This window comes from Mobula birostris, chromosome 22 (assembly GCF_030028105.1).
Source record: "Mobula birostris isolate sMobBir1 chromosome 22, sMobBir1.hap1, whole genome shotgun sequence".
Lineage (NCBI taxonomy): Eukaryota > Metazoa > Chordata > Chondrichthyes > Myliobatiformes > Myliobatidae > Mobula > Mobula birostris.
The window spans coordinates 54,889,363-54,913,139 of record NC_092391.1 but is presented as its reverse complement, the minus strand read 5'-3'; the positions used below and the strand labels follow the sequence as shown (position 1 = coordinate 54,913,139).

The 23,777-nt window shown below is 43.2% G+C and overlaps 1 protein-coding gene across 6 annotated transcripts in view; it reads right to left on the bottom strand.

Moving 5' to 3' along the window:
* Positions 1-23,777, bottom strand: part of sfswap (splicing factor SWAP) — a 191,829-nt gene that overhangs the window by 139,329 nt on the left and 28,723 nt on the right. For all 6 annotated transcript variants that reach the window (XR_011882875.1, XR_011882876.1, XR_011882877.1 and 3 more), the window contains 3 exons: positions 23,630-23,765; positions 10,875-11,109; positions 8,960-9,091 (listed from right to left, as the gene is read on the bottom strand). Coding sequence is in view for 1 of the 6 variants with exons in the window: in XM_072240789.1 (XP_072096890.1) it covers positions 8,960-9,091; positions 10,875-11,109; positions 23,630-23,765 (503 nt within the window). In the remaining 5 variants the exon portion in view is untranslated. The remainder of the gene's footprint in view (positions 1-8,959; positions 9,092-10,874; positions 11,110-23,629; positions 23,766-23,777) is intronic.

Sequence of the window (23,777 nt, the reverse complement as noted above, 5' to 3'; positions counted from 1 at the left end):
ACTTAAAGCTTTTGATCTGTTCCACTTGCGCACCACCGATGTAAATTGGGTCGTGCGGTCCGCTACTCCTTCTGAAGTCAACAACCAATTCCTTCGTCTTGCTGACAGTGAGGGATAGGTTATTGTCTTCGCACCATGCCACCAGGTTCTTAATTTCCTCTCTGTATTCAAACTCATCATTACTTTATACTTTATTGTCGCCAAACAATTGATACTAGAACGTACAATCACCACAGTGGTATTTGATTCAGCGCTTCCCACTCCCTGGATTACAAATCGATTTTAAATATTAAAAATATAAATTATAAATCATAAATAGAAAATAGAAAAATGGAAAGTAAGGTAGTGCAAAAAAACTGAGAGGCAGGTCCGGATATTTGGAAGGTATGGCCCAGATCCGGGTCAGGATCCGTTCAGCAGTCTTATCACAGTTGGAAAGAAGCTGTTCCCAAATCTGGCCAATATATATATCTACCCAAGATACGGCCTTCAATTGTTGTGTCATCAGCAAACTTATATATTGAGTTCGATGGAAACTTGGCTACACAATCATGAGTGTTCAGTGAGTACAGCAGGGGGCTAAGTACACAGCTTTGTGGGGCACCGGTGCTCAGAGTGATTGTAGAGGATTGCCTGTACCCTATTCTTACAGCCTGGGTCCTGTCTATGAGGTGTGACGAAAGAGGGTTACAAAAGTACACACAGACTAAGATGTTAACTGTCCTGTGCTAGCACCAGTGGGATCAACAGTTGATCTGCCACCTGTCTTCAGGAGAGAGAGATAAGTAAGACAATGGAGCAGCATTTGGAAATGTTAATGAAGAGACGAAAGAGTTTAAAGGAAAGAGACACCGGTCTGAGTATTGTCAAGACCGGCTCCTTTTGAACCCTGAACTGTTTGAAGTGTGATGGACAGGCGATACCCCAGCAGGGGGATAAAAAGGGGCAGGTTCGCTAAGACACCACACACGACACCACGAGGTAACGAGACCCTGGAAGCGGTGTGCCCTCCCACAAGTTGGTGGGAGTTTTTGGAGGACTGTTCGCAGGACCAGCCATAGACGCACAGGGTGGAAAGATATGGTCGGCAGGAACCTGGTGTGTGTGTCCACCCTTGCCTGGGTGCCGGGTTCACCGCAGAGGAACGATCGTATCTGAAACGGAGGGGTCACAGTCGGTGACCTCAGAAGACATTACAAAGGGCTCACCTGAAAGCTAACTGCGAGGAATATCAAAGGTCTGTTGAATCCGATTTGAATATCAGCATTCGCTCTCTCTCTCCCCAACGGCACGACGGCGATTACTGTGAACTGAACTAAACTGAACTCTGTCACTTGTGATTGAACATCTTACCCCTAGACTGCGATAGAGCTGATTGACCCTATTATCCTAGTTCTGTGTACATGTGTGTTTATTCATTGCTAACCTGTTGCATTTATATCCTTACTATTAGAGTACTGTGTTACTTATTTCTTTAATAAAACTTTCTTAGTTCCAGTAATCCAGACTCCAACTGAGTGGTCCATTTCTGCTGGTTTGGCAACCCAGTTACGGGGTACGTAACAGAGGAATTTGAAGATCCAGCTGCAGATCTGAGTGCTAAGGCCAAGGTTCCGGAGCTTAGGAATCAGTTTATTTGGCATGATGGTATTAAAGTCAGAGCTGTAGTCAATGAAAAGGAGCCTTACGTATGCGTCTTTATTCTTCAGGTGTTCTAAGGAGGAATGTAGGGCCAGAGAGATGGCATCTGCCGTTGACCTGTTGCTCCAGTAGGCGAATTGCAAAGCGTCGAGGTTGACCGGTAGGCTGTGGTTGATGTGTGCCATAACCAATCATTTGAAGCACTTCAGAGTAATTGATGTCAGAGCCACAGGTTGATAGTCATTCAGACATGCCACCTTGCTCTTCTTCAGCACTGGGATTATTGTTGCTTTCTTAAAACACGAGGGGATCTTAGACTGAAGCAAGGAGCAGTTGAAGATGTCAGCAAACACTCCAGCTAGCTCGCTTGCACAGGCCCAGAGAACCCGTCCTGGGACGCCATCTGGGCCCGTCGCCTTCCTTGGAGTTATCTTCAGGAAGGCTCTTCTAACGTCCTCCTTGGTGACAATGAATCTCGATGCCACCAGGTCCGGTTCATCTGGAGGGAGCGGAACGATCCTCTTCTGTTCGAATCTTGCGTAGAATACATTAAGTTCGTCAGGAAGAGAAGCGCCACAGTTATTGATATTCCCAGCTTTTTCTTTGCATCCAGTGATCTCATTTAGACCCTGCCGTAGTCTACCGGCATCCCTCTGGTCAGCCTGGGCTTCCAACTTGGCTTGATATTGCCTCTTGGCGCCCTTAATGGCTTTCCGGAGTTCACGCCTGGATTCCGTGTAGCGACTAGTATCCCCGGACCTAAAAGCCGCAGCTCTAGCCTTCAAAATGGAATTGACCTCATAATTCATCCAAGGTTTCTGGTTAGGGAATATCCGAATCATCTTGTAAGACACACAGTCCTCTGTGCATTTCCAGGTAAAGTCCGTGACAGCTGAGGCATACTCATCAAGGTTAGCTGCCGAGTCCTTGAATACTAACCAGTCCACCGATTCAAAGCAGTCACGGAGGACCTCATCCGTTTCCTCCGTCCAATGCGACACTACTTTTGACACCGTGACCTCCTGCTTCAGTTTCTGTTTGTAAGCTGGGAGGAGGAGTACAGCCTGATGGTCCGATTTTCCGAAGTAAGGTCGTGGGACGGAACGGTAGGCATCCTTGACTGCTGTGTAGCAGTGGTCAAGTATATTTAGGCCTCTAGCGGGGCAGGAGACATGATGGTATAACTTTGGCAGCGCCTTTCTGAGGTTGGCCTGGTGAAAGTCCCCGGCTGTAATGAGCAAAGCCTCCGGATACCTGGTCTCAAGTTCACTTGAGATGTTGGCATACAGTATGTTCAGAGCACACTCCACGTCCGCCTGTGGGGGGGGGCGGGGGGGGGGGGGGAATGTAGATCTCTGTCAGTATGACCGAGGTGAATTCCCGTGGCAGATAGTAGGGATGACACTTCACCGACAGGTGTTCCAGGTCCAGGCTGCAGGAGCTTGTCAGTGCCACTGTGTCCGAGCACCACGCAGTGTTGATCAGTAAGCAGACACCACCTTCTCTCGTCTTGGCCAAAGACGCCACGCGGTCCAGCCGATGGATGGAAAATCCCTCCGGTCGGATGGCACAGTCGGGGGTGGCAGGGGAGAGCCAGGTCTCGGTGAACCAGAATACACAGCAGTTCTGCATCTCCCTGCAGAAGGTGAGTTTCCCTTTAAGATCATCCACCTTGTTAGAGTTAAATATAAGAATAGATTCATCTTCATTATGAACTTAAGTACAACATGGCACCAAGATTGGGGGTGTAGTGGAGAGCAAGGAAGATTATCAGAGCTTGCAGTGGAATGGAGACCAGCTGAAAAAATGGGCAGATGGAATTTAATGCAGACAAGTGCGAGATGTTGCACTTTGATAGGACCAACCAGGATAAGTCTTACACAGTATGGAACTATATGTCCATAATTCATTGAAAGTGGCATCACAGGTTTATAGGATTGGAAGGAAAGCTTTTGGCACATTGGCCTTCATAAATCAAAGTATTAAATGATGGGATGTTGTGTTGATGTTGTATAAGACATTGGCGAGGTCTAACTTGGAGTACTGTGTGCAGCTTTGGTTAACTGTGAAAATACAAGAAAGAAATAATAATAATAAATAAGAAATAAATATCAAGAACATGAGATGGAGTCCTTAAAAGTGAAGTTATCCCCTTTGGTTCAAGAGCCTGATGGTTGAGAGGTAGTAATTGTTCCTGAACCTGGTGGTGAGAGTCCTGAGGCTCCTGTACCACCTTCTTGATGGCAGCAGCAAGGAGAGAGCATGATCTTGCTGATGGGTTTGTGTGTATGTGCTTGGTGAACTTTGCTACTCTTAAAAAAAAATCCTGTCTGGCACATTTCAAATAACTGAAATTTAGAATACAAATACTCAGATAATTCATATACAGTGGCATGCAAAAGTTTGGGCACCCCTGGTCAAAATTTCTGTTACTGTGAATAGTTAAGTGAGTAGAAGATGAACTGATCTCCAAAAGTCATAAAGTTAAAGATGAAACATTCTTTTCAACATTTTAAGCAAGATTAGTGTACGATTGTTGTTTTGCACAATTTTAGAGTGAGAAAAAAGGAAAAGAACATCATGCAAAAGTTTGGGCACCCCAGGAGATTTGAGCTCTCAGATATCTTTTATCAAGGTCGCAGACCTTAAATAGCTTGTTAGGGCTATGGCTTGTTCACAGTCTTCGTTAGGAAAGGTCAGGTGATGCAAATTTCAAAGCTTTATAAATACCCTGACTCCTCAAACCTCGTCCCAATAATCAGCAGCCATGGGCTCCTCTAAGCAGCTGCCTAGCACTCTGAAAATTAAGATAAATGATGCCCAGAAAGCAGAAGGCTATAAGAAGATAGCAAAACGTTTTCAGGTTGTCGTTTCCTCAGTTCATAATGTAATTAAGAAATGGCAGTTAACAGGAATAGTGGAGGTCAAGTTGAGGTCTGGAAGATCAAGAAAACTTTCCGAGAGAACTGCTCGTAGGATTTCTAGAAAGGCGAATCAAAACTCCTGTTTGACTGCAAAAGACCTTCAGGAAGACTTAGCAGACTCTGGAGTGGTGGTGCACTGTTCTACTGTGCAGCGACACCTGCACAAATATGACCTTCATGGAAGAGTCATCAGAAGAAAATCTTTCCTGCATCCTCACCTCAAAATTCAGCGTCAGAAGTTTGCAAAGGAACATCTAAACAAGCCTGATGCATTTTGGAAACAAGTCCTGTGGGCTGATGAAGTTAAAATAGAACTTTTTGGCTTCAATGAGCAAAGGTATGTTTGGAGAAAAAAGGGTGAAGAATTTCATGAAAAGAACACCTCTCAGCACAGGGGTGGATCGATCATGCTTTGGGCTTGTGTTGCAGCCAGTGGCACGGGGAACATTTCACTGGTAGAGGGAAGAATGAATTCAATTAAATACCAGCAAATTCTGGAAGCAAACATCACACAGTCTGTAAAAAAGCTGAAGATGAAAAGAGGATGGCTTCTACAACAGGATAATGATCCTAAATACACCTCAAAATCCACAATGGACTACCTCAAGAGGCGCAAGCTGAAGGTTTTGCCATGGACCTCACAGTCCCCCGACCTAAACATCATCGAGAATCTGTGGATAGACCTCAAAAGAGCACTGCATGCAAGACGGCCCAAGAACCTCACAGAACTAGAAGCCTTTTGCAAGGAAGAAAGGGCAAAAATCCCCCGAACAAGAACTGAAAGACTCTTAGCTGGCTACAGGAAGCATTTACAAGCTGTGATACTTGCCAAAGGGGGTGTTACTAAGTACTGACCATGCAGGGTGCCCAAATTTTGCTTCAGGACCTTTTCCTTTTTTGTTATTTTGAAACTGTAAAAGATGGAAATTAAAAAGTAATCTTGCTTAAAATATCAAAGAAATGTGTCATCTTTAACTTTATGCCTTTTGGAAATCAGTTCATCTTTTACTCTTAGCTATTCACAGTAACAGAAATTTTGAGCAGGGATGCCCAAACTTTTGCATGCCACTGTAGATCTCACTTATATATAATATACTGTGGAATCTCATCATACAAATAACTGCCTAGCTGCATTGCATATTGATTGCACTTAAGGTTATACCTCACCTTCTTCCTGCTCATCCTGAGTGTGTGGTTACTTACTGAAATCAGATATAACCTGAAGCACTTCAGTGGTCCTTCTAAAAATTTATTTTTGTTCTGTTTCTCATTCCATCTTAACCTTATAGACATTAGGTCACGAACTACGGCTAGCAAATGTTAGCCAGTAATCAAGTGGTTGGGGGGGGGGGGGAAGAGGCGGAATAATCAAACTCGTTTCTCTTTTCTCTGTCCCAAGGGCATTAAGTTGAGTGATTCAATTGCTGCCATTGCTTGGGAACATCTCATTTGACTTACGACATTCAAACTACGATAACAAGTGTCTATGATAAAGGAGGCACAATGCAGGCATATTCTAGAATTAGGGTGCATAATAAGATATTAACTTCAACAACCAATCTTTAGACCTGAATGTGGAGTGTAGATTATATTTTTAAAAAAGCTCTGCATAAGAGGTTTCTAGAGCTGTGAACAGCAATTAATTAGAAAAACAAAACAATGCTGATTGACATTCATTTTGGGTGTTTGGAGTGTGGGTGTGAAGAAGGAGATGTGTTTAAGTTATACATAATTCAAAGGAAGCATTATAGATATACTGTAAATGTAGGATTGTTCTTTGATCTTTAGCATATAAAAATGTCACGTAATATTGGGTCGAACAGAGCTCTTCCTCCAAAAGGATCTCAATGTGATGTCTGCTACTCGTTTTTGTTGAATAAACTATTCACCAACTTCTCTCCGGTGACTTTGTTCACATTACAACATCTGACAAAAGAGCAATCAAGCTCAATCAAAAAAAAACACACCAAGGAATCCTGATCAAATTTGCTCCTTAAGTAGTTTAATGATTTATCCTCTTGTCTTCCAATCTCATTTCTTCCTACATAATCATTCTCAAAACCCAGTGAATTAGAACAACTTCAGATCCAAGTCAAATATTCTCCATCCTCCTGTGTATACCTAGATCTGAATCCACTGGTTCATTTCACACTTCAATTTGAAAACCTACTTTCAACACTTTGCCCCTATCCCATTCAACATTAGACACACAGACAATGATCGATTCCAAAAAGTCATGGTTAATCCCCAGTCAGAGTTAACTGGTCAACAAGTCAGTTAATGAGCATAGTTAACCAGTTAAATAAATCATAAGCTCACAAATCACAGTTCATAATTCAACTCCCCTCCATCCACCATCAACATCCGGAGGGGGCACCACTGACCAGAAACTTTATTGGGCCACCAACAGTCAGTAGTCACAAGAGCAGGTTCTCTTCTGCAAGTACACTGTCTACTAATCCCTCAGAATCTGTCTGGCATTTACCAGATACAAATCAATTACCAATGGTGCAGCTTCACCAGTAGTGCTGCCCACATGAAAAGAACTCCAACTTACAGACTGCCCATCCACAATTACCACACCCTCCACGAGCAAAGCTCTGTGACAGAAGCACATTTCATCTCCAAATGCATCTTCAACAGCACTTCTCCAAAATCACACACCATTCCAATTTAGAAATCATACTCTCAACCTTCTAGTGCCATTGGGTCAAGGCGTTGCTAACTCCTAATCCATTAGCCTGTTCATCATAGGATCTGCAGCAGGTCAAAATGGTCATAGAATCATAAATAAAGAACAGCACGGAAACAAGTCCTTCAGCCCATCTATTCCATGCCAAAAACTGCTTAATCCCATTGACCTGATCCCCGGGATCATAAACCATCCATATCCCTACCTTCCTTATACCTATCCAAACTCCACTTAAATGTTGAAATTGAGCTCACATGCACCATTTGCACTGGCAGCTCATTCCACACTCTCACAACCCTTTGCATGAAGAAGTCATCCCTCACATTCACCTTAAACTTTTCACGCTTAACCCATAACCTCTGGTTGTAGTCCCACCCAAACTCAGTGGAAAAAGTCTGCTTGCATTTACCCTATTTATATCTCTCATAATTTTGTATACCTCTAACAAATCTCCTCTCAATCTTCTATGTTCCAAGGAATAAAGTCCTAACCCATTCAATCTTTCCTTATAACTCAGGTCCTCCAGACCTGGCAACATCCTTGTAAATTGTCTCTGCACACTTTCAACTTTAATTGCACCTTCCCTGTAGAGTGGTGACCAAAGCTGCACACATTACTCTAAATTAGGCCTTACCAATGTCTTAAACAACTTCAACATAACATCCCATCTCGTCTATTCAGTACTTTGATTTATGAAGGCCAATATGCCAAAAGCTTTCTTTATGACCCTATCTACCTGTGATGCCAATTTCAATGAATTATGGACCTGTATTCTCAGCTCCCTTTTAGATTCATCTTTAGATTAGATTCAACTTTATTGTCATTGTGCCAAGTACAGATACAAAGCCAATGAAATGCATTTAGCATTTGACCAGAAATGCAAAGAATAGTGTTATTTACAAAATAACTGCGAATAAAAAAAGTGCTACAGCACACAAATATAAAAGTACTGAGACAGTACAATACGGATGTAATACTGCTTAGCACTGTGATGAGAGGTTCAGCAGTGTCACAGCCTCAGAGAAGCAGCTCTTCCTGTACCTGCTGGTGCGGGAGCGGAGGCTCCTATGGCGCCTACCAGATGGGAGGAGAGTAAAAAGTTCATGCTTAGGGTGAGATACATCCCTGATAATGCTTTTCGCCCTGCCCAGGCAGTGTTTATGGTAGATGTCCTCAATGGTGGGCAATTGGGTGCCAATAATCCACTGGGAAGTTTTCACCACACGCTGGAGTGCTTTGCGGTCCGATAGGGGACAATTGCCATACCACAGTGAGATGCAGTTGGTGAGCGGTAAAAGTTCGTCAGTATCCTGGGACAGAGGTGAGCTTTCTTCATGCTCCGCAGGAAATAAAGGCGCTGTTGTGCCTTTTGATCAGGATGGAGGAGTTCAGGGACCAGGTGAGATCCTCGGAAATGTGGACACCAAGGAATTTGAAGCTTGATACATGCTCCACTACAGTTCCGTTGATGTAGGTGGGTAGATTTTTTCTACCACACTACCACATGGTGACTCATTCCATCCCAAGGACTACTTGGAACAGTCCATAAACACTAGTCTTGCCACATTGGTCATGTCCATGTGTCACAGACGAATATATCAATGGAACACTACGTGTTTTGCAGATCAGTTTTCTGAAATTATCATGGAATGAGTTAACATACAGGATTCCATAATAAAATCACTAAACTATTTCCACTTGCCTTGTATCGTTCTTGTCTCTGACACTAGATTCGAACTTTGTTCCATTCCTCGCGACGTACTCTGCCAGTTTGTCGATAACTGGTTGGATATCAGGGGGAGGAGGGATAATAACTGGAACCACAGCTGCAGCACTGGAAAATACAAGACAGTTAAATTGTACAAATAAGCAAATAAAAACGGTGACAACATAATAGCGTGGTGTAATACACACAAGAGATTATGCAGATGCTTGGAATCCAGAGCAACACACAACAAATGTGGAGAAACTCAGCAGCTCAGGCAGCATCTATGGAGAGGAATGAAGAGTCAATGCTTCAGGCTGAGTCCCTTCATCAGGACTGGAAAGGAAAGGGGAAGAAGACAGAATAACAAGGTGGAGGGAGGGGAAGGAGGACAAGTTAGAAGGTGATAGATGAAGCCAGGTAGGTGGGAAAGGTAATGAGTTGGAGAGGGAGCAATCTGATAGGAGAGGAAAGTGAACCAAGGGAGAGAGGGAAAGAGGAGGGACCCAGTGGGTGGTGATAGGAGGGCAAGGAGAAAAGATAGGCACTGGGACTTTCCAGGCTAGCTATCAAGTACTTATCTGTACTAGTCCTATTTACCAGCTTTCACTTCTTGATGATCTAAGTGGTTGCTTGGCTATGACTTAAATGTCGCAAGAACACCCACCTCCATCAACTCCTCTGTTCCAGATTCCAAATATTCTTGGGGTGAGAAGGTGAGGGGAAGGGAAGGGATACAAACTGGCAGGTCATAGCCAAGGAAACCACTTTTTTTTTAATTCTGGCTTCCTCCCCATTCCTTCCATACCCGTTGAAGGGTCTCGACACAAAAAGTCAAATATTTATTCAACTCCATAGACGTTGCCTGACCTACTGAGTTCCTCCAGCATTTTGTGCATGTTGCTCTGGATTTCCAGCACCTGGATCTCTTGTGATTATCCTTAACCTACTCTCCCCTTGAAAGCTCTATAACGGGGAAAAAGAATTCTTACTATTGACCCAGCGACATCCTTCACAATGTTGTATATTTCTATCAGATCCTATCTTTAGATTATCATTAAAATTCTGGTTCCCTAAAGTCCTGCAGGTAAAGTCACCCTTACCTGGTTTCTCTTTCACATAACCCACTAATATGGTTGACTCTATACCTACCGACACCTGGTCAAATTAAGAGATGGACAATAGATGCTGGCCCTACCAGCGATGGCTATACTTTCTGAATAATATATCGGTGAACTGAAGAAAAGAAGAGCCAGACGAAGATGGGTTTATTGCATTTTTATTCAATTTAATTTTTACCTTATTTATAGTTACAGTGCAGAACAAGCTATTCTGCCTGCCAAGCCGTGCCACCCAGCAACCTGCCTATTTAACCCCTAGCCTAATCACAAGACAATTTACAATGACCAATTAACCGGGAGGAAACCCGAGCACTCAGAAGCAACCCAAGCACTCACAGGGAGAACAGAGAGAATACACTGGAATTGAACTCCGAACTCCAACGCCCTGAGCTACACTAACCACTACGCTGCAATGACACCACAATTACAGTGCCCAATCTGCCCAAAACGGCAAAAGAAGCCACTGGTAAATTATTTATTTATTGAGATACAGCAGGGAACAGGCCCTTCAAGACACGTCACCCAGCAATTCTCGATGTAAGCCCGGCCTGATCAAGGGTTGATTTACAACAATCAATTAAATTACTAAACGGTACGTCACTGAACTGTGGGAGGAAACCTACGTGGTCACGGGGAGAACGTACAAACTCCTTATAGGCAGTGGCGGGAATTGAACCCGGGTCACTGGTACTGTAAAACATTTGTGCTAACCACTACGCTACTGTGCCACCTCTTTCTACAAACAGTTTTAAAACCAGGGGAAGCTAACTGTTGAAGTTAAAACATCCCACCTGATTGTGGTGGTAGTAGAGGTGCCCTGACTATTATTGCTCTCCCCTTCTGGAGGTGGTGGAGGTGTGGTTCCAGATGCTGAAGTTGCCGACGCCCCTGTTGTAGTTGGTGTGGCCATCTCTGAAGGTAAGCTGCTATAATAAGCAGTAGCATCCATTCCGGGCGGTGGTGGTGTGAGGCAATACGTACCATCGGGCATCATATAATATCCATAATACATGGTTGTCACTGACGCTGTAAGAGAAAAATCATATAATGAAGACTGTGCCTAATTACTTTTACCACTTTTCAAAAAAGCTATTATGAAATTGTCAGTTTTCACTTATAAACACAAGAGATTCTGCAGAAGCTGGAAACCTGGAGTAACAGAAACAAAATGCTGGAGAAACTCAACAGGTTAAGCAGCACCAATAAACAGTCGACATTTGGGGCCAAAACCCTTCAAAATCAGAACTAGAAAGAAAGGGGAAAGATGCCAGAATAAGGAGGAGGGAGGGGAAGGAGGACAAGGTGATAGATGAAGCTAGGTGGGTGGGAGAGGGAAAATGAAGAAGCTGGGAGGTGGTAGGTGTAAAGGCAAAGGGCTGGAGAAAAAGGAGAGTAGAGTGGACCATGGGACAAAGGGAAGAAAGACGGGCATAAGGCGAGGTGACGGGCATAAGGTGAGGTGACAGGCAGATGAGTGGAGGCGGTAAGAGGCCAGAGTGGGGGATAAGTGGAGAGAAGGGGGAAGGGGAGGAGAAATTACTGGAAATTGGAAAACTCATTGTTCAAGCCATCAGGTTGGAGGCTATCTAGACGGAATATTCTCCTCCAATCTGAGAGTGGCCTCATCATGGCAGAAGAGGCCACAGACTAACAATAAGTTTCACTTCTGTTCATAGCAGCCCCTTTACTAGAACAGCTGATGAGTACTTCTTCAAAAATGTAACCAGTGTTGTATGAAATCACGTTCATGCTTATCACACTGCAATGCTAAACGGTTGCAATTCTTATTAGAACAGATAGAAAAGTAATTGCTGTCAAAATAGAGTTTAACTGGATTCTATCAAAAATACCTGAAAACTTAATTAAGCAAATCACACTTGACAAACCACATATGCATTTATCATTATTTAATGCAGCTTTGAAATAATTGATACTAAATTACACGACTTCATCAATGCTGATGAACTACCAAAGTACCAACTACCAAACTTGCTCACAGCAACTTAGATTCGATTAAACTTTATTGTCACTGTGCCGAGTACAGATACAAAGCCAATGAAATGCAATTAGCATCTGACCAGAAGTGCAAAAGAACAGTATTAGAAGATCAGCATCATGCGTACCTGAAGACCACTCAACGCAAGTGGAAAGCAGCAGCAGCAGCCATGCCTACAGAAGCAACTGCCTTGTCCCCACTGTGAGAATCTACAGCCGCCGCCACCACACACATACACACAGATCAGCTACACAAACTCAAGCTTCATTGCCAAACTTGACAAAGCACCAACACCAAAGTGCTAATATTGTTCCATGCTAATATTGGCCAAACTACTTGCTGATGGATTTCTCTCACCTCCAGTTTTAAGTTTGTCTGTTTGCTATGTGCTGTGTCATATGATGTTGTTGATCATGTTCTTTCCATGACCATGATTGCTCTTGGCAAAATTTTTCTACAGAAGTGGTTTGCCATTGCCTTCTTCTGGGCAGTGCCTTTACAAGATGAGTGTACCCCAATCCCCAGCCATTATGAAAACTCTTCAGAGATGCTCTGCTTGGTGTGAGTGGTTGTAATAAGCACCAGCTGCTCTTTCGACCTGCTCCCATGGCTTCACGTGACCATGATCCGGGGGTTAAAGCTGATTTACACTTGTGCGTTAATGCAATGCCATAACCTACACAAGTGACCTACGCGAGTTGTGAGCATTTATACTTGTGCGTTGGTGTGTCTGCGCCACTCCGCAATTCCGGCAGGTCGCGCATGCGCACACACCTGCACGCGCAAGGCTTCATGATCATAGTAGTCTTTCTCCGGGTAAACAAGTTTAAAGCGAGCATCTTTTTTCATAAAAGCGAAATGTGTCCTCCGTAATTTTGGAAGTCTATAAAGCTTTATGGAAAGCATTGCAGCCAGAGTTCCTTCCCTGCCCTTCAGTCGCCCAATGGGAAGCTACTGCAGCATAGGAGGAAATGCAATGCTATCAAGCAGACCAATCACAGTTGTTGCAGTCGGCATTGCTGCAACATGCAGTTACATTTTGGGAGAGGTGCGCGTCAGGCTACAGCGTAGGGATCCACGTAGGGTTCACAGCGACGCCATACCTACTGCGTCGAGTTGACGCACAAATATAAATCAGCCTTTAAGCAGGTGCTACAACTTGTCCAAGAGTGACCTGCAGGCTAGCAGAGATAGGAGCGCATTACACCTCCTTTGGAAGAGATGCATCTCCACCCTGCCACCTCCATTCTTAAGTAACTATTAATTATACCGGGATTTGTTAACTTTATCATCTGGATGTGAAGAGGGCATTCCACTCCTAACTCAACTTGATGACCAAGGAAATCTCATCTTTCTCCAATTCCTCCAGTACCCTGAGAAGAATGTCCCTATTAATTTTAGCTTGCAACATATCCATCCTCACAAATTGAACAATATTAACTCAATCAAGCCAATGAGTTCAATCCACTGTCTGCTGTCTCCTCACATTCTCTGAAAACGAGCATCTACACTCAGTGGCCACTTCATTAGGTACAGAAGTAGAACCCATTGTGCTCTTCTGCTGTTGTAGCCCATCCATTTCAAGAATCAACGTGTTGTGTATTCAGAGATGCTCCTCTGCACACCACTGCTGAAATACGTGATTATTTGTTACTGTCACCTTCCTGTCACCTTGAACCAATCTAGTCATTCTCCTTTGACTTCTGTCATGAACAAGGCATTTTCACCCACAGAACTGCCACTCACTGTATGTTCTTTTGTTTTCTGCACCATTCTCAGTAAAAATGCTAGAGGCTACTGTCTGTGAAAACCTCAGATCACACTAGTACATCTTTGGATCTTGTGAGGAAACCGGAGCACCCGGAGGAAACCCAAGCAGCCACAGAGAGACAATATAAACTCTTTAAAGGTGTCCCCCGCTTTCTGAATGTTCTCTTTACGACATTTCGCTTTTACAAAAGACCTACATTAGTACCTGTTTTCGTTAATCGAAAGAGGATTTTCGCTTTTACAAAAAAAGACGCTCACTTTAAACGTGTTTACCTCAAGAAAGACTACCATGATCACGAAGCCTTGTGTGGGCAGGTGTGTGCGCATGCGTGATGTGCGAAAGCGCGTACGTGTGCATGCGTGACGTGCGAATGCGTGACATGCACATGCATGTACGTGCTGATTTTTTTCAACAAATCGATTTTGGCTCAAACTTCCCGGTTCTGTTAAGTGAAACTACACTGTACATACATTATTTCTACTTAATATAAGCTGCGTATTTATCATATCACTCCTGCTTTCACTATATGTTGGTGTTATTTTAGGTTTTATGTGCTATTTGGTATGATTTGGTAGGTTATTATTTGGGTCTGAGAACGCTCAAAAAATGTTCCCATATAAATTAATGGTAATTGCTTCTTCGCTTTATGCCATTTTGGCTTAAAAAACGGTTTCACAGGAATGCTCTACATTCGGATAGCAGAGGAAACCTGTACAGACTTGGCCAGAAGTGAGCTCCAAATTCTGACTACCCAGGCTGCTAAAGCGACACTCCAAGAATACCTACTGAAATTAAAGGGTTGGCTGCATAACAAGGCGAAGTTCAGCCAAGGTGAAGTCCAATGATGGAAGTGTAGTGACAAAGCAGCATACATGCTGGCAGTTAAGACCATAAGATATAGGAGCAGAATTAAACCATTTGGCCCATCGAGTCTGCTCCACCATTTCATCATAGCTGACGCATTTCCCTCTCAACTCTAATCTCCAGCCTTCCCCTCGTATCCCTTCATGCCCTGACTAATCAAGAATCTATCAACCTCTGCCTTAAATATACCCAATGACTTGGCCTCCACAGCTGCCTGTGGCAACGAATTCCACAGATTCACCACTCTGGCTAAAGAAATTCCTCATCTCTGACCTAAATGAACGCCCCTCTATTCTGAGGCTGTGTCTCTGGTCTTAGCCTCATCCACCATGGGAAACATCCTCTCCACATCCACTCTATCACACTTTCACCATTCAATAGGTTTCAATGAGGTCACCTCTCATTCTTCTGAATCCCAGCGGGTAGAGGCCCAGATCCATCAAACATTCCTTGCGTGACAAGCCTTTCAATTCTGGAATAGTTTACATACTTACATACATACACACAAACTGTAATTCACAGTTTTTTCTATATTATCATGGATTGCATTGTACTGCTGCTGCAAAGTCAACAAATTTCATGACTCATGCTGGTGATATTAAACCAGATTCTGATTCTCAATATTTCACTATTGCTTTTATTTTCTAGTCCTCTACTTAAAAAGGAAATAATGGATGTACAACACCTAGATTTAGAGAAGGCATCAGAGATCACAAAATAAAAGTATTGGTGGAGAAGATAATGTACTGGTGGAGACAGAGACCTAAACAGGCAATAGAGATAACTCATTTTTTTCTAGCTGCCAAGCTGTAATAAATGCACCACAGGCTTGAAATGGGAGCCCCAACTCTTTACAAGTTATTATAAATCACTGAGATAAAAGCATTTAAGAAATGCTTGCTAAGTTTGCTGATGACGCAAAGAATAGTAGAAAATTGAATTGCAAGGACACAAAAAAAGTGCTACAAAGGGATTTAGATGTGCTAAGTGAGGAGGCAAAGATGTGCCAAACAGAGAATAATATAGGTAAGTGTGAAATTATCCATTAAATTATCTAATAAGAATTGTAGGGCTCCGAAGTAAAGAGAGATCTCAGTGACCTTGATGATAATTAATAAGTGATAGTGAGGAAGGGAAATGCAATGTTAGCATTTGTTTCCAGAGAACTAGAATATAAAAGGAAGGATGTAATACTGAGGCTTTATAAGGCATTTGTCAGATACACAAGAGTATCGTGAATAGTTTTGGTACACTTTTCTAAGAAAGGATGTGCTGGTATTGGCGAGAGTCAGGAGAGTGATCCCAAGAATGAAGGCGTTAATGTATGAGGAGCATTGTTTGATGGCGCTGGCCCTGTACTTGGAGCTTAGAAAAATGTGGGGGGGAAGGGGGGATTATTTCATTGAAACCTACCAAATATTGAAAGGCCTAAATTGAGTGGATGTGGAGAGGGTATTTCCTGTAATGGGGGGAGTCTAAGACCAGAGGGACAGCCTCAAAATAGAAGGACATCCCTTTAGAACAGGGGTTCCCAACGTCTATGTCATGGACCAATAACACTGACCAAGCGGTCTGTGGACCCCAGGTTGGGAACCCTTGCTTTAGAACAAAGATGAGGAGGAATTTCTTTATCCAGAGGGTAATGAATCTGTGGAATTCATTACAGCAGGTGTGAAGACCAAGCTGTTGGGTATATTTAAAACGGAGGTTGACAGGTTCTTGATTGATATGGGTGTCAACAGTTACACAGAGAAGACAGGAAAATGGGGTTGAGAGGGATAACAAATCAGCCATGATGGAATGGTAGAGCAGACTTGGTGGATCAAATGGCCTAAATCTGCTCCAATGTCTTATGGTCGAAATGGCAAGTAAACAAATACAGTAAGTGGTTGGAAATTATACAGTTCAATACCAATCCAACATGCCAATAGGACTCTAAATAAAATTTGACAGTTTAAGTATTAACAATAGCCTTAGAGCAGGACTTGGGAACTGAGAATGAGAGAGATGGATGTATGGAAGGACATGCAGGAATATCTGATGGCAAATATTGATAGACAGGAATGGCTGAATTGTCTCCTTCTGTGCCATATCAATTTTATCATTCCATAAGTACCATCAACAAAACTCAAGTAGGCCTCAAAAACTTGAAATGCCAAGGTTTAGGATCAGAATCAGGTTTATTATCACCGACATTATACACTATGTCATGAAATTTGTTGTTTTGTGGCAGTAGTACAGTGCAATACATAAAAACCTGAAAGTTGCCTCACGGGTGGATAGGGTAATTAAGAAAGCTTATGGGGTGTTAGCTTTCATAAGTCGAGGAATAGAGTTTAAGAGTCGCGAGGTGATGATGCAGCTCTATAAAACTCTGGTTAGGCCACATTTGGAGTACTGTATCCAGTTCTGGTCGCCTCACTATAGGAAGGATGTGGAAGCACTGGAAAGGGTACAGAGGAGATTTACCAGGATGCTGCCTGGTTTAGAAGTATGCATTATGATCAGAGATTAAGGGAACTAGGGCTTTACTCTTTGGAGAGAAGGAGGATGAGAGGAGACATGACAGAGGTGTACAAGATATTAATAGGGTGGATAGCCAGCGCCTCTTCCCCAGGGCACCACTGCTCAATACAAGAGGACATGGCTTTAAGGTAAGGGGTGGGAGGTTCAAGGGGGATACTAGAGGAAGGTTTTTCACTCAGAGAGTGGTTGGTGCGTGGAATACACTGCCTGAGTCAGTGGTGGAGGCAGATACACTAGTGAAGTTTAAGAGACTACTAGACAGGTATATGGAGGAATATAAGGTGGGTGGGTTATATGGGAGGCAGGGTTTAAGGGTTGGCACAACAATGTGGGCCGAAGTGATTGTACTGTACTATTCTATAAAAAAATTACTTTTAAATTATAATAGGAATACAAATTAGTGTAAAAAATGAGGTATTGTTTATGGGTTCAAGGACCATTCAGAAGTCTTTTAGACAAGGGGAAGGCTGCTCCTAAAATCTTCAAGCTTCTGTATCTCCTCTATGATGGCAGCAATGGGAAGAGGGCATACGCTGGACAGGGAGGGTCTTTAATGATGAATGCCGCCTTCCTGAGGCATCGCCTTTTGAAAGTATCCTCAATGCTGGGGAGGTCTGTGCCCATGATGGAGCTTGCTGAGTTTACAATTTTCTGCAGCTCTGTAGTTGACAATTATAATGGATTTGTGACATTATCTCATTTAGTTGGTTATGCTTCAGGAAGGCGGCGTCCATCATTAAGGACCCCCATCAGTGAGGACATAACCTCAAGGAGCAGGTACACAAAACTGAAGACACACACTCAACGTTTAAGGATGACAGCCTCTTCTCCTCCACGAACAAGGTTTCTGAACGGTTCATGAACCTATCAACAAGACCTCAATATTTTTTGCTCTCTTTTTGCACTAGTTTCTTAATTCAATTGTTATATATATTTTATTGTAACTTATGGTTTTTATTATTTTGTATTGGAATGTACTGCTGCCACCACAAAACAAAACTTTCACGACATATGCCCGTGATATTAAACCTGATTCTGATTTTTGACCTACAGAAAATTTCTCTCAATTTCAAATAACAAAGACATAATTCTGTAATGTGAGTTCTGGTGACAATAGCTCACTTAGCCACTATCCTTAAATATAGACAAGGTTAGCCATTCCACCCCCTTATCCTACAGTACGTGCAAAAGTCTTAGGCACATATATATAGCTAAGGTGAAGACTTTTTACACAGTACTGTGATAATTTTATGTATTGCACTATGCTGCTGCGACAAAAATAATTTGTTAACATATGTGAGTGATGATAAACCTGATTGTGATGTGGGTCTCTATTATGGACTGAGACTGGGAAGGGAGCAGGGAGAGGGAAACCATGGTTGGGGAAAGGGAAGAGAGAGAGAGGAGGATGCAGGTATTGATCAATAAACCAACTGTTCGGAGTCAAATGACCTTGCCTGTTGTCATGCCAACCCTCCCCACCCCGGCACTTCTCTGCCACCTGCCCCTCCCATCGCACTTCACACTCACCATTCCCAACATCCTTCACTCCAGCGAGACTTACAAACTCTCTCTGCTCCATGTTAACAAATACAGTGCTGTTGAAAAGTCTTCAGCACCCAGCTACAGATACTTGTAGCTGAGACTTTTGAACAAGACTGTATATGCCAGGTTTCAATGGTAATTTGTGGACCTGATAAACTTTCCTAAATTCAAAACATGACAAGTCATTGTGGAACTAATTTATTCTCCCCAGTGTGCAGCTGCCTCATTTTCACCGCATTTCTAGTGTTTTTCATGCACTCTCGATCACAAGCTAACAAGACACATAAGTGTGACAAATAATCTTTGACTTCAACCATTGGTTCTGACTCTCTTCCCACAAGTGCCCCCAACTGAGTTTTTCTAGCACTTTCTGTTTTTATTTTAGATCAGCAGCTTTCTTTGATTTTTAAGACTCCCTTCACACCCAACAGGGAATCAGAATCAGGTTTAGCTATCACTGGCATACATCATGAAATATGTTGTTTTGTGACAGCAGTACGTATCAAAAATTGCAAGTTAAAATAAGAAATATTATATATATCCTAAAACATTGAGTGTGTGCCTTCAGGGTCCTCCACCTCCTCCCTGACGGTAGCGATGAGAACAGGGCATGTCCTGGGTGATGGGGGTCCATAATGATGGATGCCACCTTTTTGAGGCATCACCTTTTGATGGCATCCTCAGTGCTGGGGAAGCTGATGCCCGTGATGGAGCTGGCTGCGTTCACAACTTTCTACAGCTTTTTCCCAATGAAAATTCAGAAATCTGAAGGTGGAGGGGAAGAAGCTGGTCCTAAAATGTTGAGTGTGTGTTTGCAGGTTCCTGTATCTCCTCATTGATGGTAACAATGAGAAGAGGGCATGCAGATTCCAAACTCCATACAGCCACTGCCTTCAAGTTTGCCTTCACATGACATTAACGGAGTTAATTATATTTTACAGATTAAATATTGATCCAAGTGCTTTATAAATAATCATCTGTATTACAAATCACAGATCAAACAAACTGACCAGATGCACTTTCACTTGTCTGTTCGATTAGTCAGATGTGGAATGAGGTGCCAGGATAGATTTGGAACAAAGACTCTTCCAACAAAAAGACAGTTGTAGCTCAGCCCCAAGTGAATGTTACATGATTATGTCTTCGATGGTAGTAAGTGCAACAAATCAAAATGGAAGTTGCTCTGCACAAGACCAAGTTTTTCCAAAGAGATGGAAGGGGAACTGGCAGTGTCTTCCTGATAATAGATGGAATATACAAGGACTAAACACCAATGATTCAAATAAGGCAGCTAAGACCAGGGAGATGGAACCTGTCAAAATCATGGAGGGCTAGAGAGGTATTCCAAATGAAGGCCGGAAGGGACGGGACGAGGGATATTGCCTGACCTGTTGAGTTCCTCCAACATTTTGTGTGTTGATTTCCTGCATCTGCAGGATCTCTTGTGTTAAAGACAGGATAGAGTCAAGATATGACGAAATGTTCAGTGAGTTAAGAGCAGGCAGAATCGAAGGACAGCCCTGTTTGTGGATCATGGATTGGGCTGTGTGAGCACTATCAGGTCAGAGTTTGTGGATGGGAGACCTCTGAATGTGATTGTCTGGAAGATAGTGCCCTGGTATTGGTTCATGAGGTTTTGGTATACTAGAAATACAAGGATGTAGGTCAGAGCTATCATTTGACCTATGCAAGGTAGTGTGTCAGAGCTCAATGGCACTGCCCTCATCTGTGAATTTGATGACAAAGTCAGGACTGCATTGAAGTAAGTTGAGAGAGGGACGATGGTTGAATTGGGTGAGGAAAGTGGAGAAGTCCAGGCTGTCAATGTTATCTCAGCATCTGGAAAGTAGGAGAATCAAGGGGAAAGGTAGGATGTGTACAATATTGTTTGTGGTATCACAGGACCTGTGATATGCACCAGCTGATCATATGACCATCTACCACCTGCTCCTATGGCTTCACATCGCCCTGATTCTGGTGGGGGGGGGACTAGGCAGTGGCTACACCTTGCTTAAGGCTGACCTGCAGGTTGGCATAGGGAAGGAGCGCCTCACACCTCCTTTGGGAGAAATGCATCTCAACCCCACTACCACATACGGAATGTCAGGCCTGCCAAAATCCTGGATGGTTGAATGGCTAAAATAGCTCAAGGAACTGACTGGCCTATTCACAAACTTTATGATTTTACATCCCTGAACCAAATGCAGTTAGAAGCCACAAGGCAAAGTTTTTGAGAAAAGATTGCTAGAACTTAAGTGGAGGGTAACACTGCAAAAATGTTATTGAAATATACAGTATTAGTAGAACAGAAATTTACATCTAAGACACAGTCAAGAAAGGACAAGTGTAACAGCATATACAACTACACACAAAATGCTGAACTGATGAAAGGTCTTAGCCCGAAATATTGATTTCTCCTTACGGTAAAAGAAAAATTCCCCCTCCTTCTGCTTTTCTTCTATTCCCCACACTGGCCTCTTACCTGCCTATCACTTCCCCCTGGTGCCCCTCCTCCTTCCCTTTCTACCAAGGACCACTCTCCTCCCCTCCAGATTCGTCTTTCTCCAGCCCTTATTTTCCCATCCACCTCGCTTCACCTATCACCTTCTAGCTTGTCCTCCTTCACCCTCCACCCACCTTTTTATTCTGGCGACTTGCCCCTTCCTTTGCAGTCCTGAAGGGGGGTCTTGGCCCGAAACAACGCCTGTTTGTTCATTTCTGTAGATGCTGCCTGACCTGCTGAGTTTCTCCAGCATTTTGTGTGTGTTATTTTGGATTTTCAACATCTGCAGAATCTCTCGTGTTTAGCATATATAACTAGCACAATGTACACCTGCTAAAAAATTCTTTCCATACAAAGAGCGAGTAACACCTTCAGTAGGCCTACATGTCGCTCCCTTGAGAGATCACAAGGAAACCAAGAATAAATTGTATACGTGGACGTCGAGCATTCAGTATCTACCTTCAGTTTGATCAATAGCTTTTCCCTCAAGCAGTAACGTGTAATGGACTGAGCAAGACATGATCAACAGGGCTGAACCTTTTAAGCATCACATAACAAGGCAATAAGCACATCCATATAATCAAAAAGCATTGCAGAATCTTTCACTGACATCCTGCGTTTCCCAACGGATAAGAGACTCAAATTCAGGTTCGAGTTTATTCAACATGCATACGTTGAAATGTGCACTGTTTGCGTTTTAACCAAGTTAACCTAAGGATGTACTGGGGACAGCCCACCAAGTACCACCACACATGCCGTCACCAATGTTCACAGTTTTCACAGAACAGCACAAAGAACAAAAGTGAAACACAATACACACAAAATGCTGGAGATACTCAGCAGGTCAGGCAGCATCTACGGAAATGAATAAACAGTTGGCATTTCGGGCTGAGACCGTTTTTCAGGACTGGAAAGGAAGGGAGAAGATGCCAGAATAAAAAGCTGGAGGAGGGGAAGGAGGGCAAGCTGGAAGGTGATAGGTGAAGGCAGGTGGGTGGAAAAGGTAAAGGACTGGAGAGGAAGGAATCTGATAGGAGAAGAGAGTCGACCACTGGAGAAAGGGAAGGAGGGAACCCGTGGAACGAGACAGGCAGCTGAGAAGAGGTTAGAGGCCAGAGGGGGGAATAGAAGAAGAGGGAAGGAAGAAGGGAAAACAATGTTTCCAGAAGGGGAGAAATTGATATTCATGCCATCAGTTTGGAGGCTACCCAAACAGAATATAAGGTGTTGGTCTTTGACGCAAACAACACATTTCACTGTATGTTTTGATGTACATGTGACAAGTAAAACTAATCCCTTTAAACTTTTGTCACTGAAACGTATTTGTTGAAATGTATTAAGGGATACCGACAAAAAGACAGATGTATGGTCACAGGTTAGCTGTGATCTCCTTTATCAAAGCAACAAGAAAAATAGCCTCCTGTTCCTACAGTTCAATAGGCATATATTAGCTCAGTCCCTGTATCATGCCAACTGATGTTTTTCATTCTCGTAGGTATGTTGCTGCTGGTGGACTAAATGTTCTATGTCCTTTAAGATGATGATGATATTCTGGCATCTTCCCCCTTCCTCCTCAGTCCTGAAGAAGTGTCTCGGCCCAAAACATCAACTGTGTATTAATTTCCAAAGATGCAGTCTGACCTGCTGAGTTCCTCCAGCATTTTGTGTGCGTTGCTCTGGATTTCCAGCATCTGCAACCTTTCTTTGTGAGAGGCCTCTGAGCCTATACTACTGGAATTCAGAAGACTGAAGAGGGATCTTATTGAAACCTGTTAAATAGTGAAAGGCCTAGATAGAGTGGATGTGAAGAGGACATTTCCTATGGTGGGAGAGTCGAGAACCAGAGCGTACAAACTCAGAAAAGAGTGTCCATTTAGAACAGAGATGGGGAGAAATTTCTTTAGCAGGAGAGTAATGAATCTGTGGAATTCATTGCCACAGATGACTGTAGAGGCCAGGTCATTGGGCATATTTAAAGCAGAGGTTGATAGATTCTTAATTAGTCAGGGCATGAAGGGTGATGGGGAGAAGGCAGGAGGTTGGGCTGAGAGGAAAAAATGGATGAGGCATGATGAAATGGGGGAGCAGACTCAATGGACCAAATGACCTAATTCTGCTCCCTCATCTCATGATCTTATGGTCATATGGAGGTACCTTCACTGAGTGCTCCTCACAAAGAAAGGATGTATATCTCCTGTTTCTTAAAGGACAACCAGCATCAACCATACCTCCAAGAATGAAAAACATCAGCAGACATTGAGCAAATGCATAACATGCTTTCGATCTGGCATCAGATTTTGTTTGCACGTAATGAGGTGCAAGTGCTTATCTGCATACTTACAATCTGAAGTGCCTTCTACAGTTGCTACCGTCTCGGAGCTGTTAGATTCCTGCTGCTTCTGCTCATTTTTGGCATCTGCTTGTACCTTCCGAACCAAAGCTGCAAGCGGGTGGTCCGGATCCATGACTTTGAGAGGCTAAAACAGAAT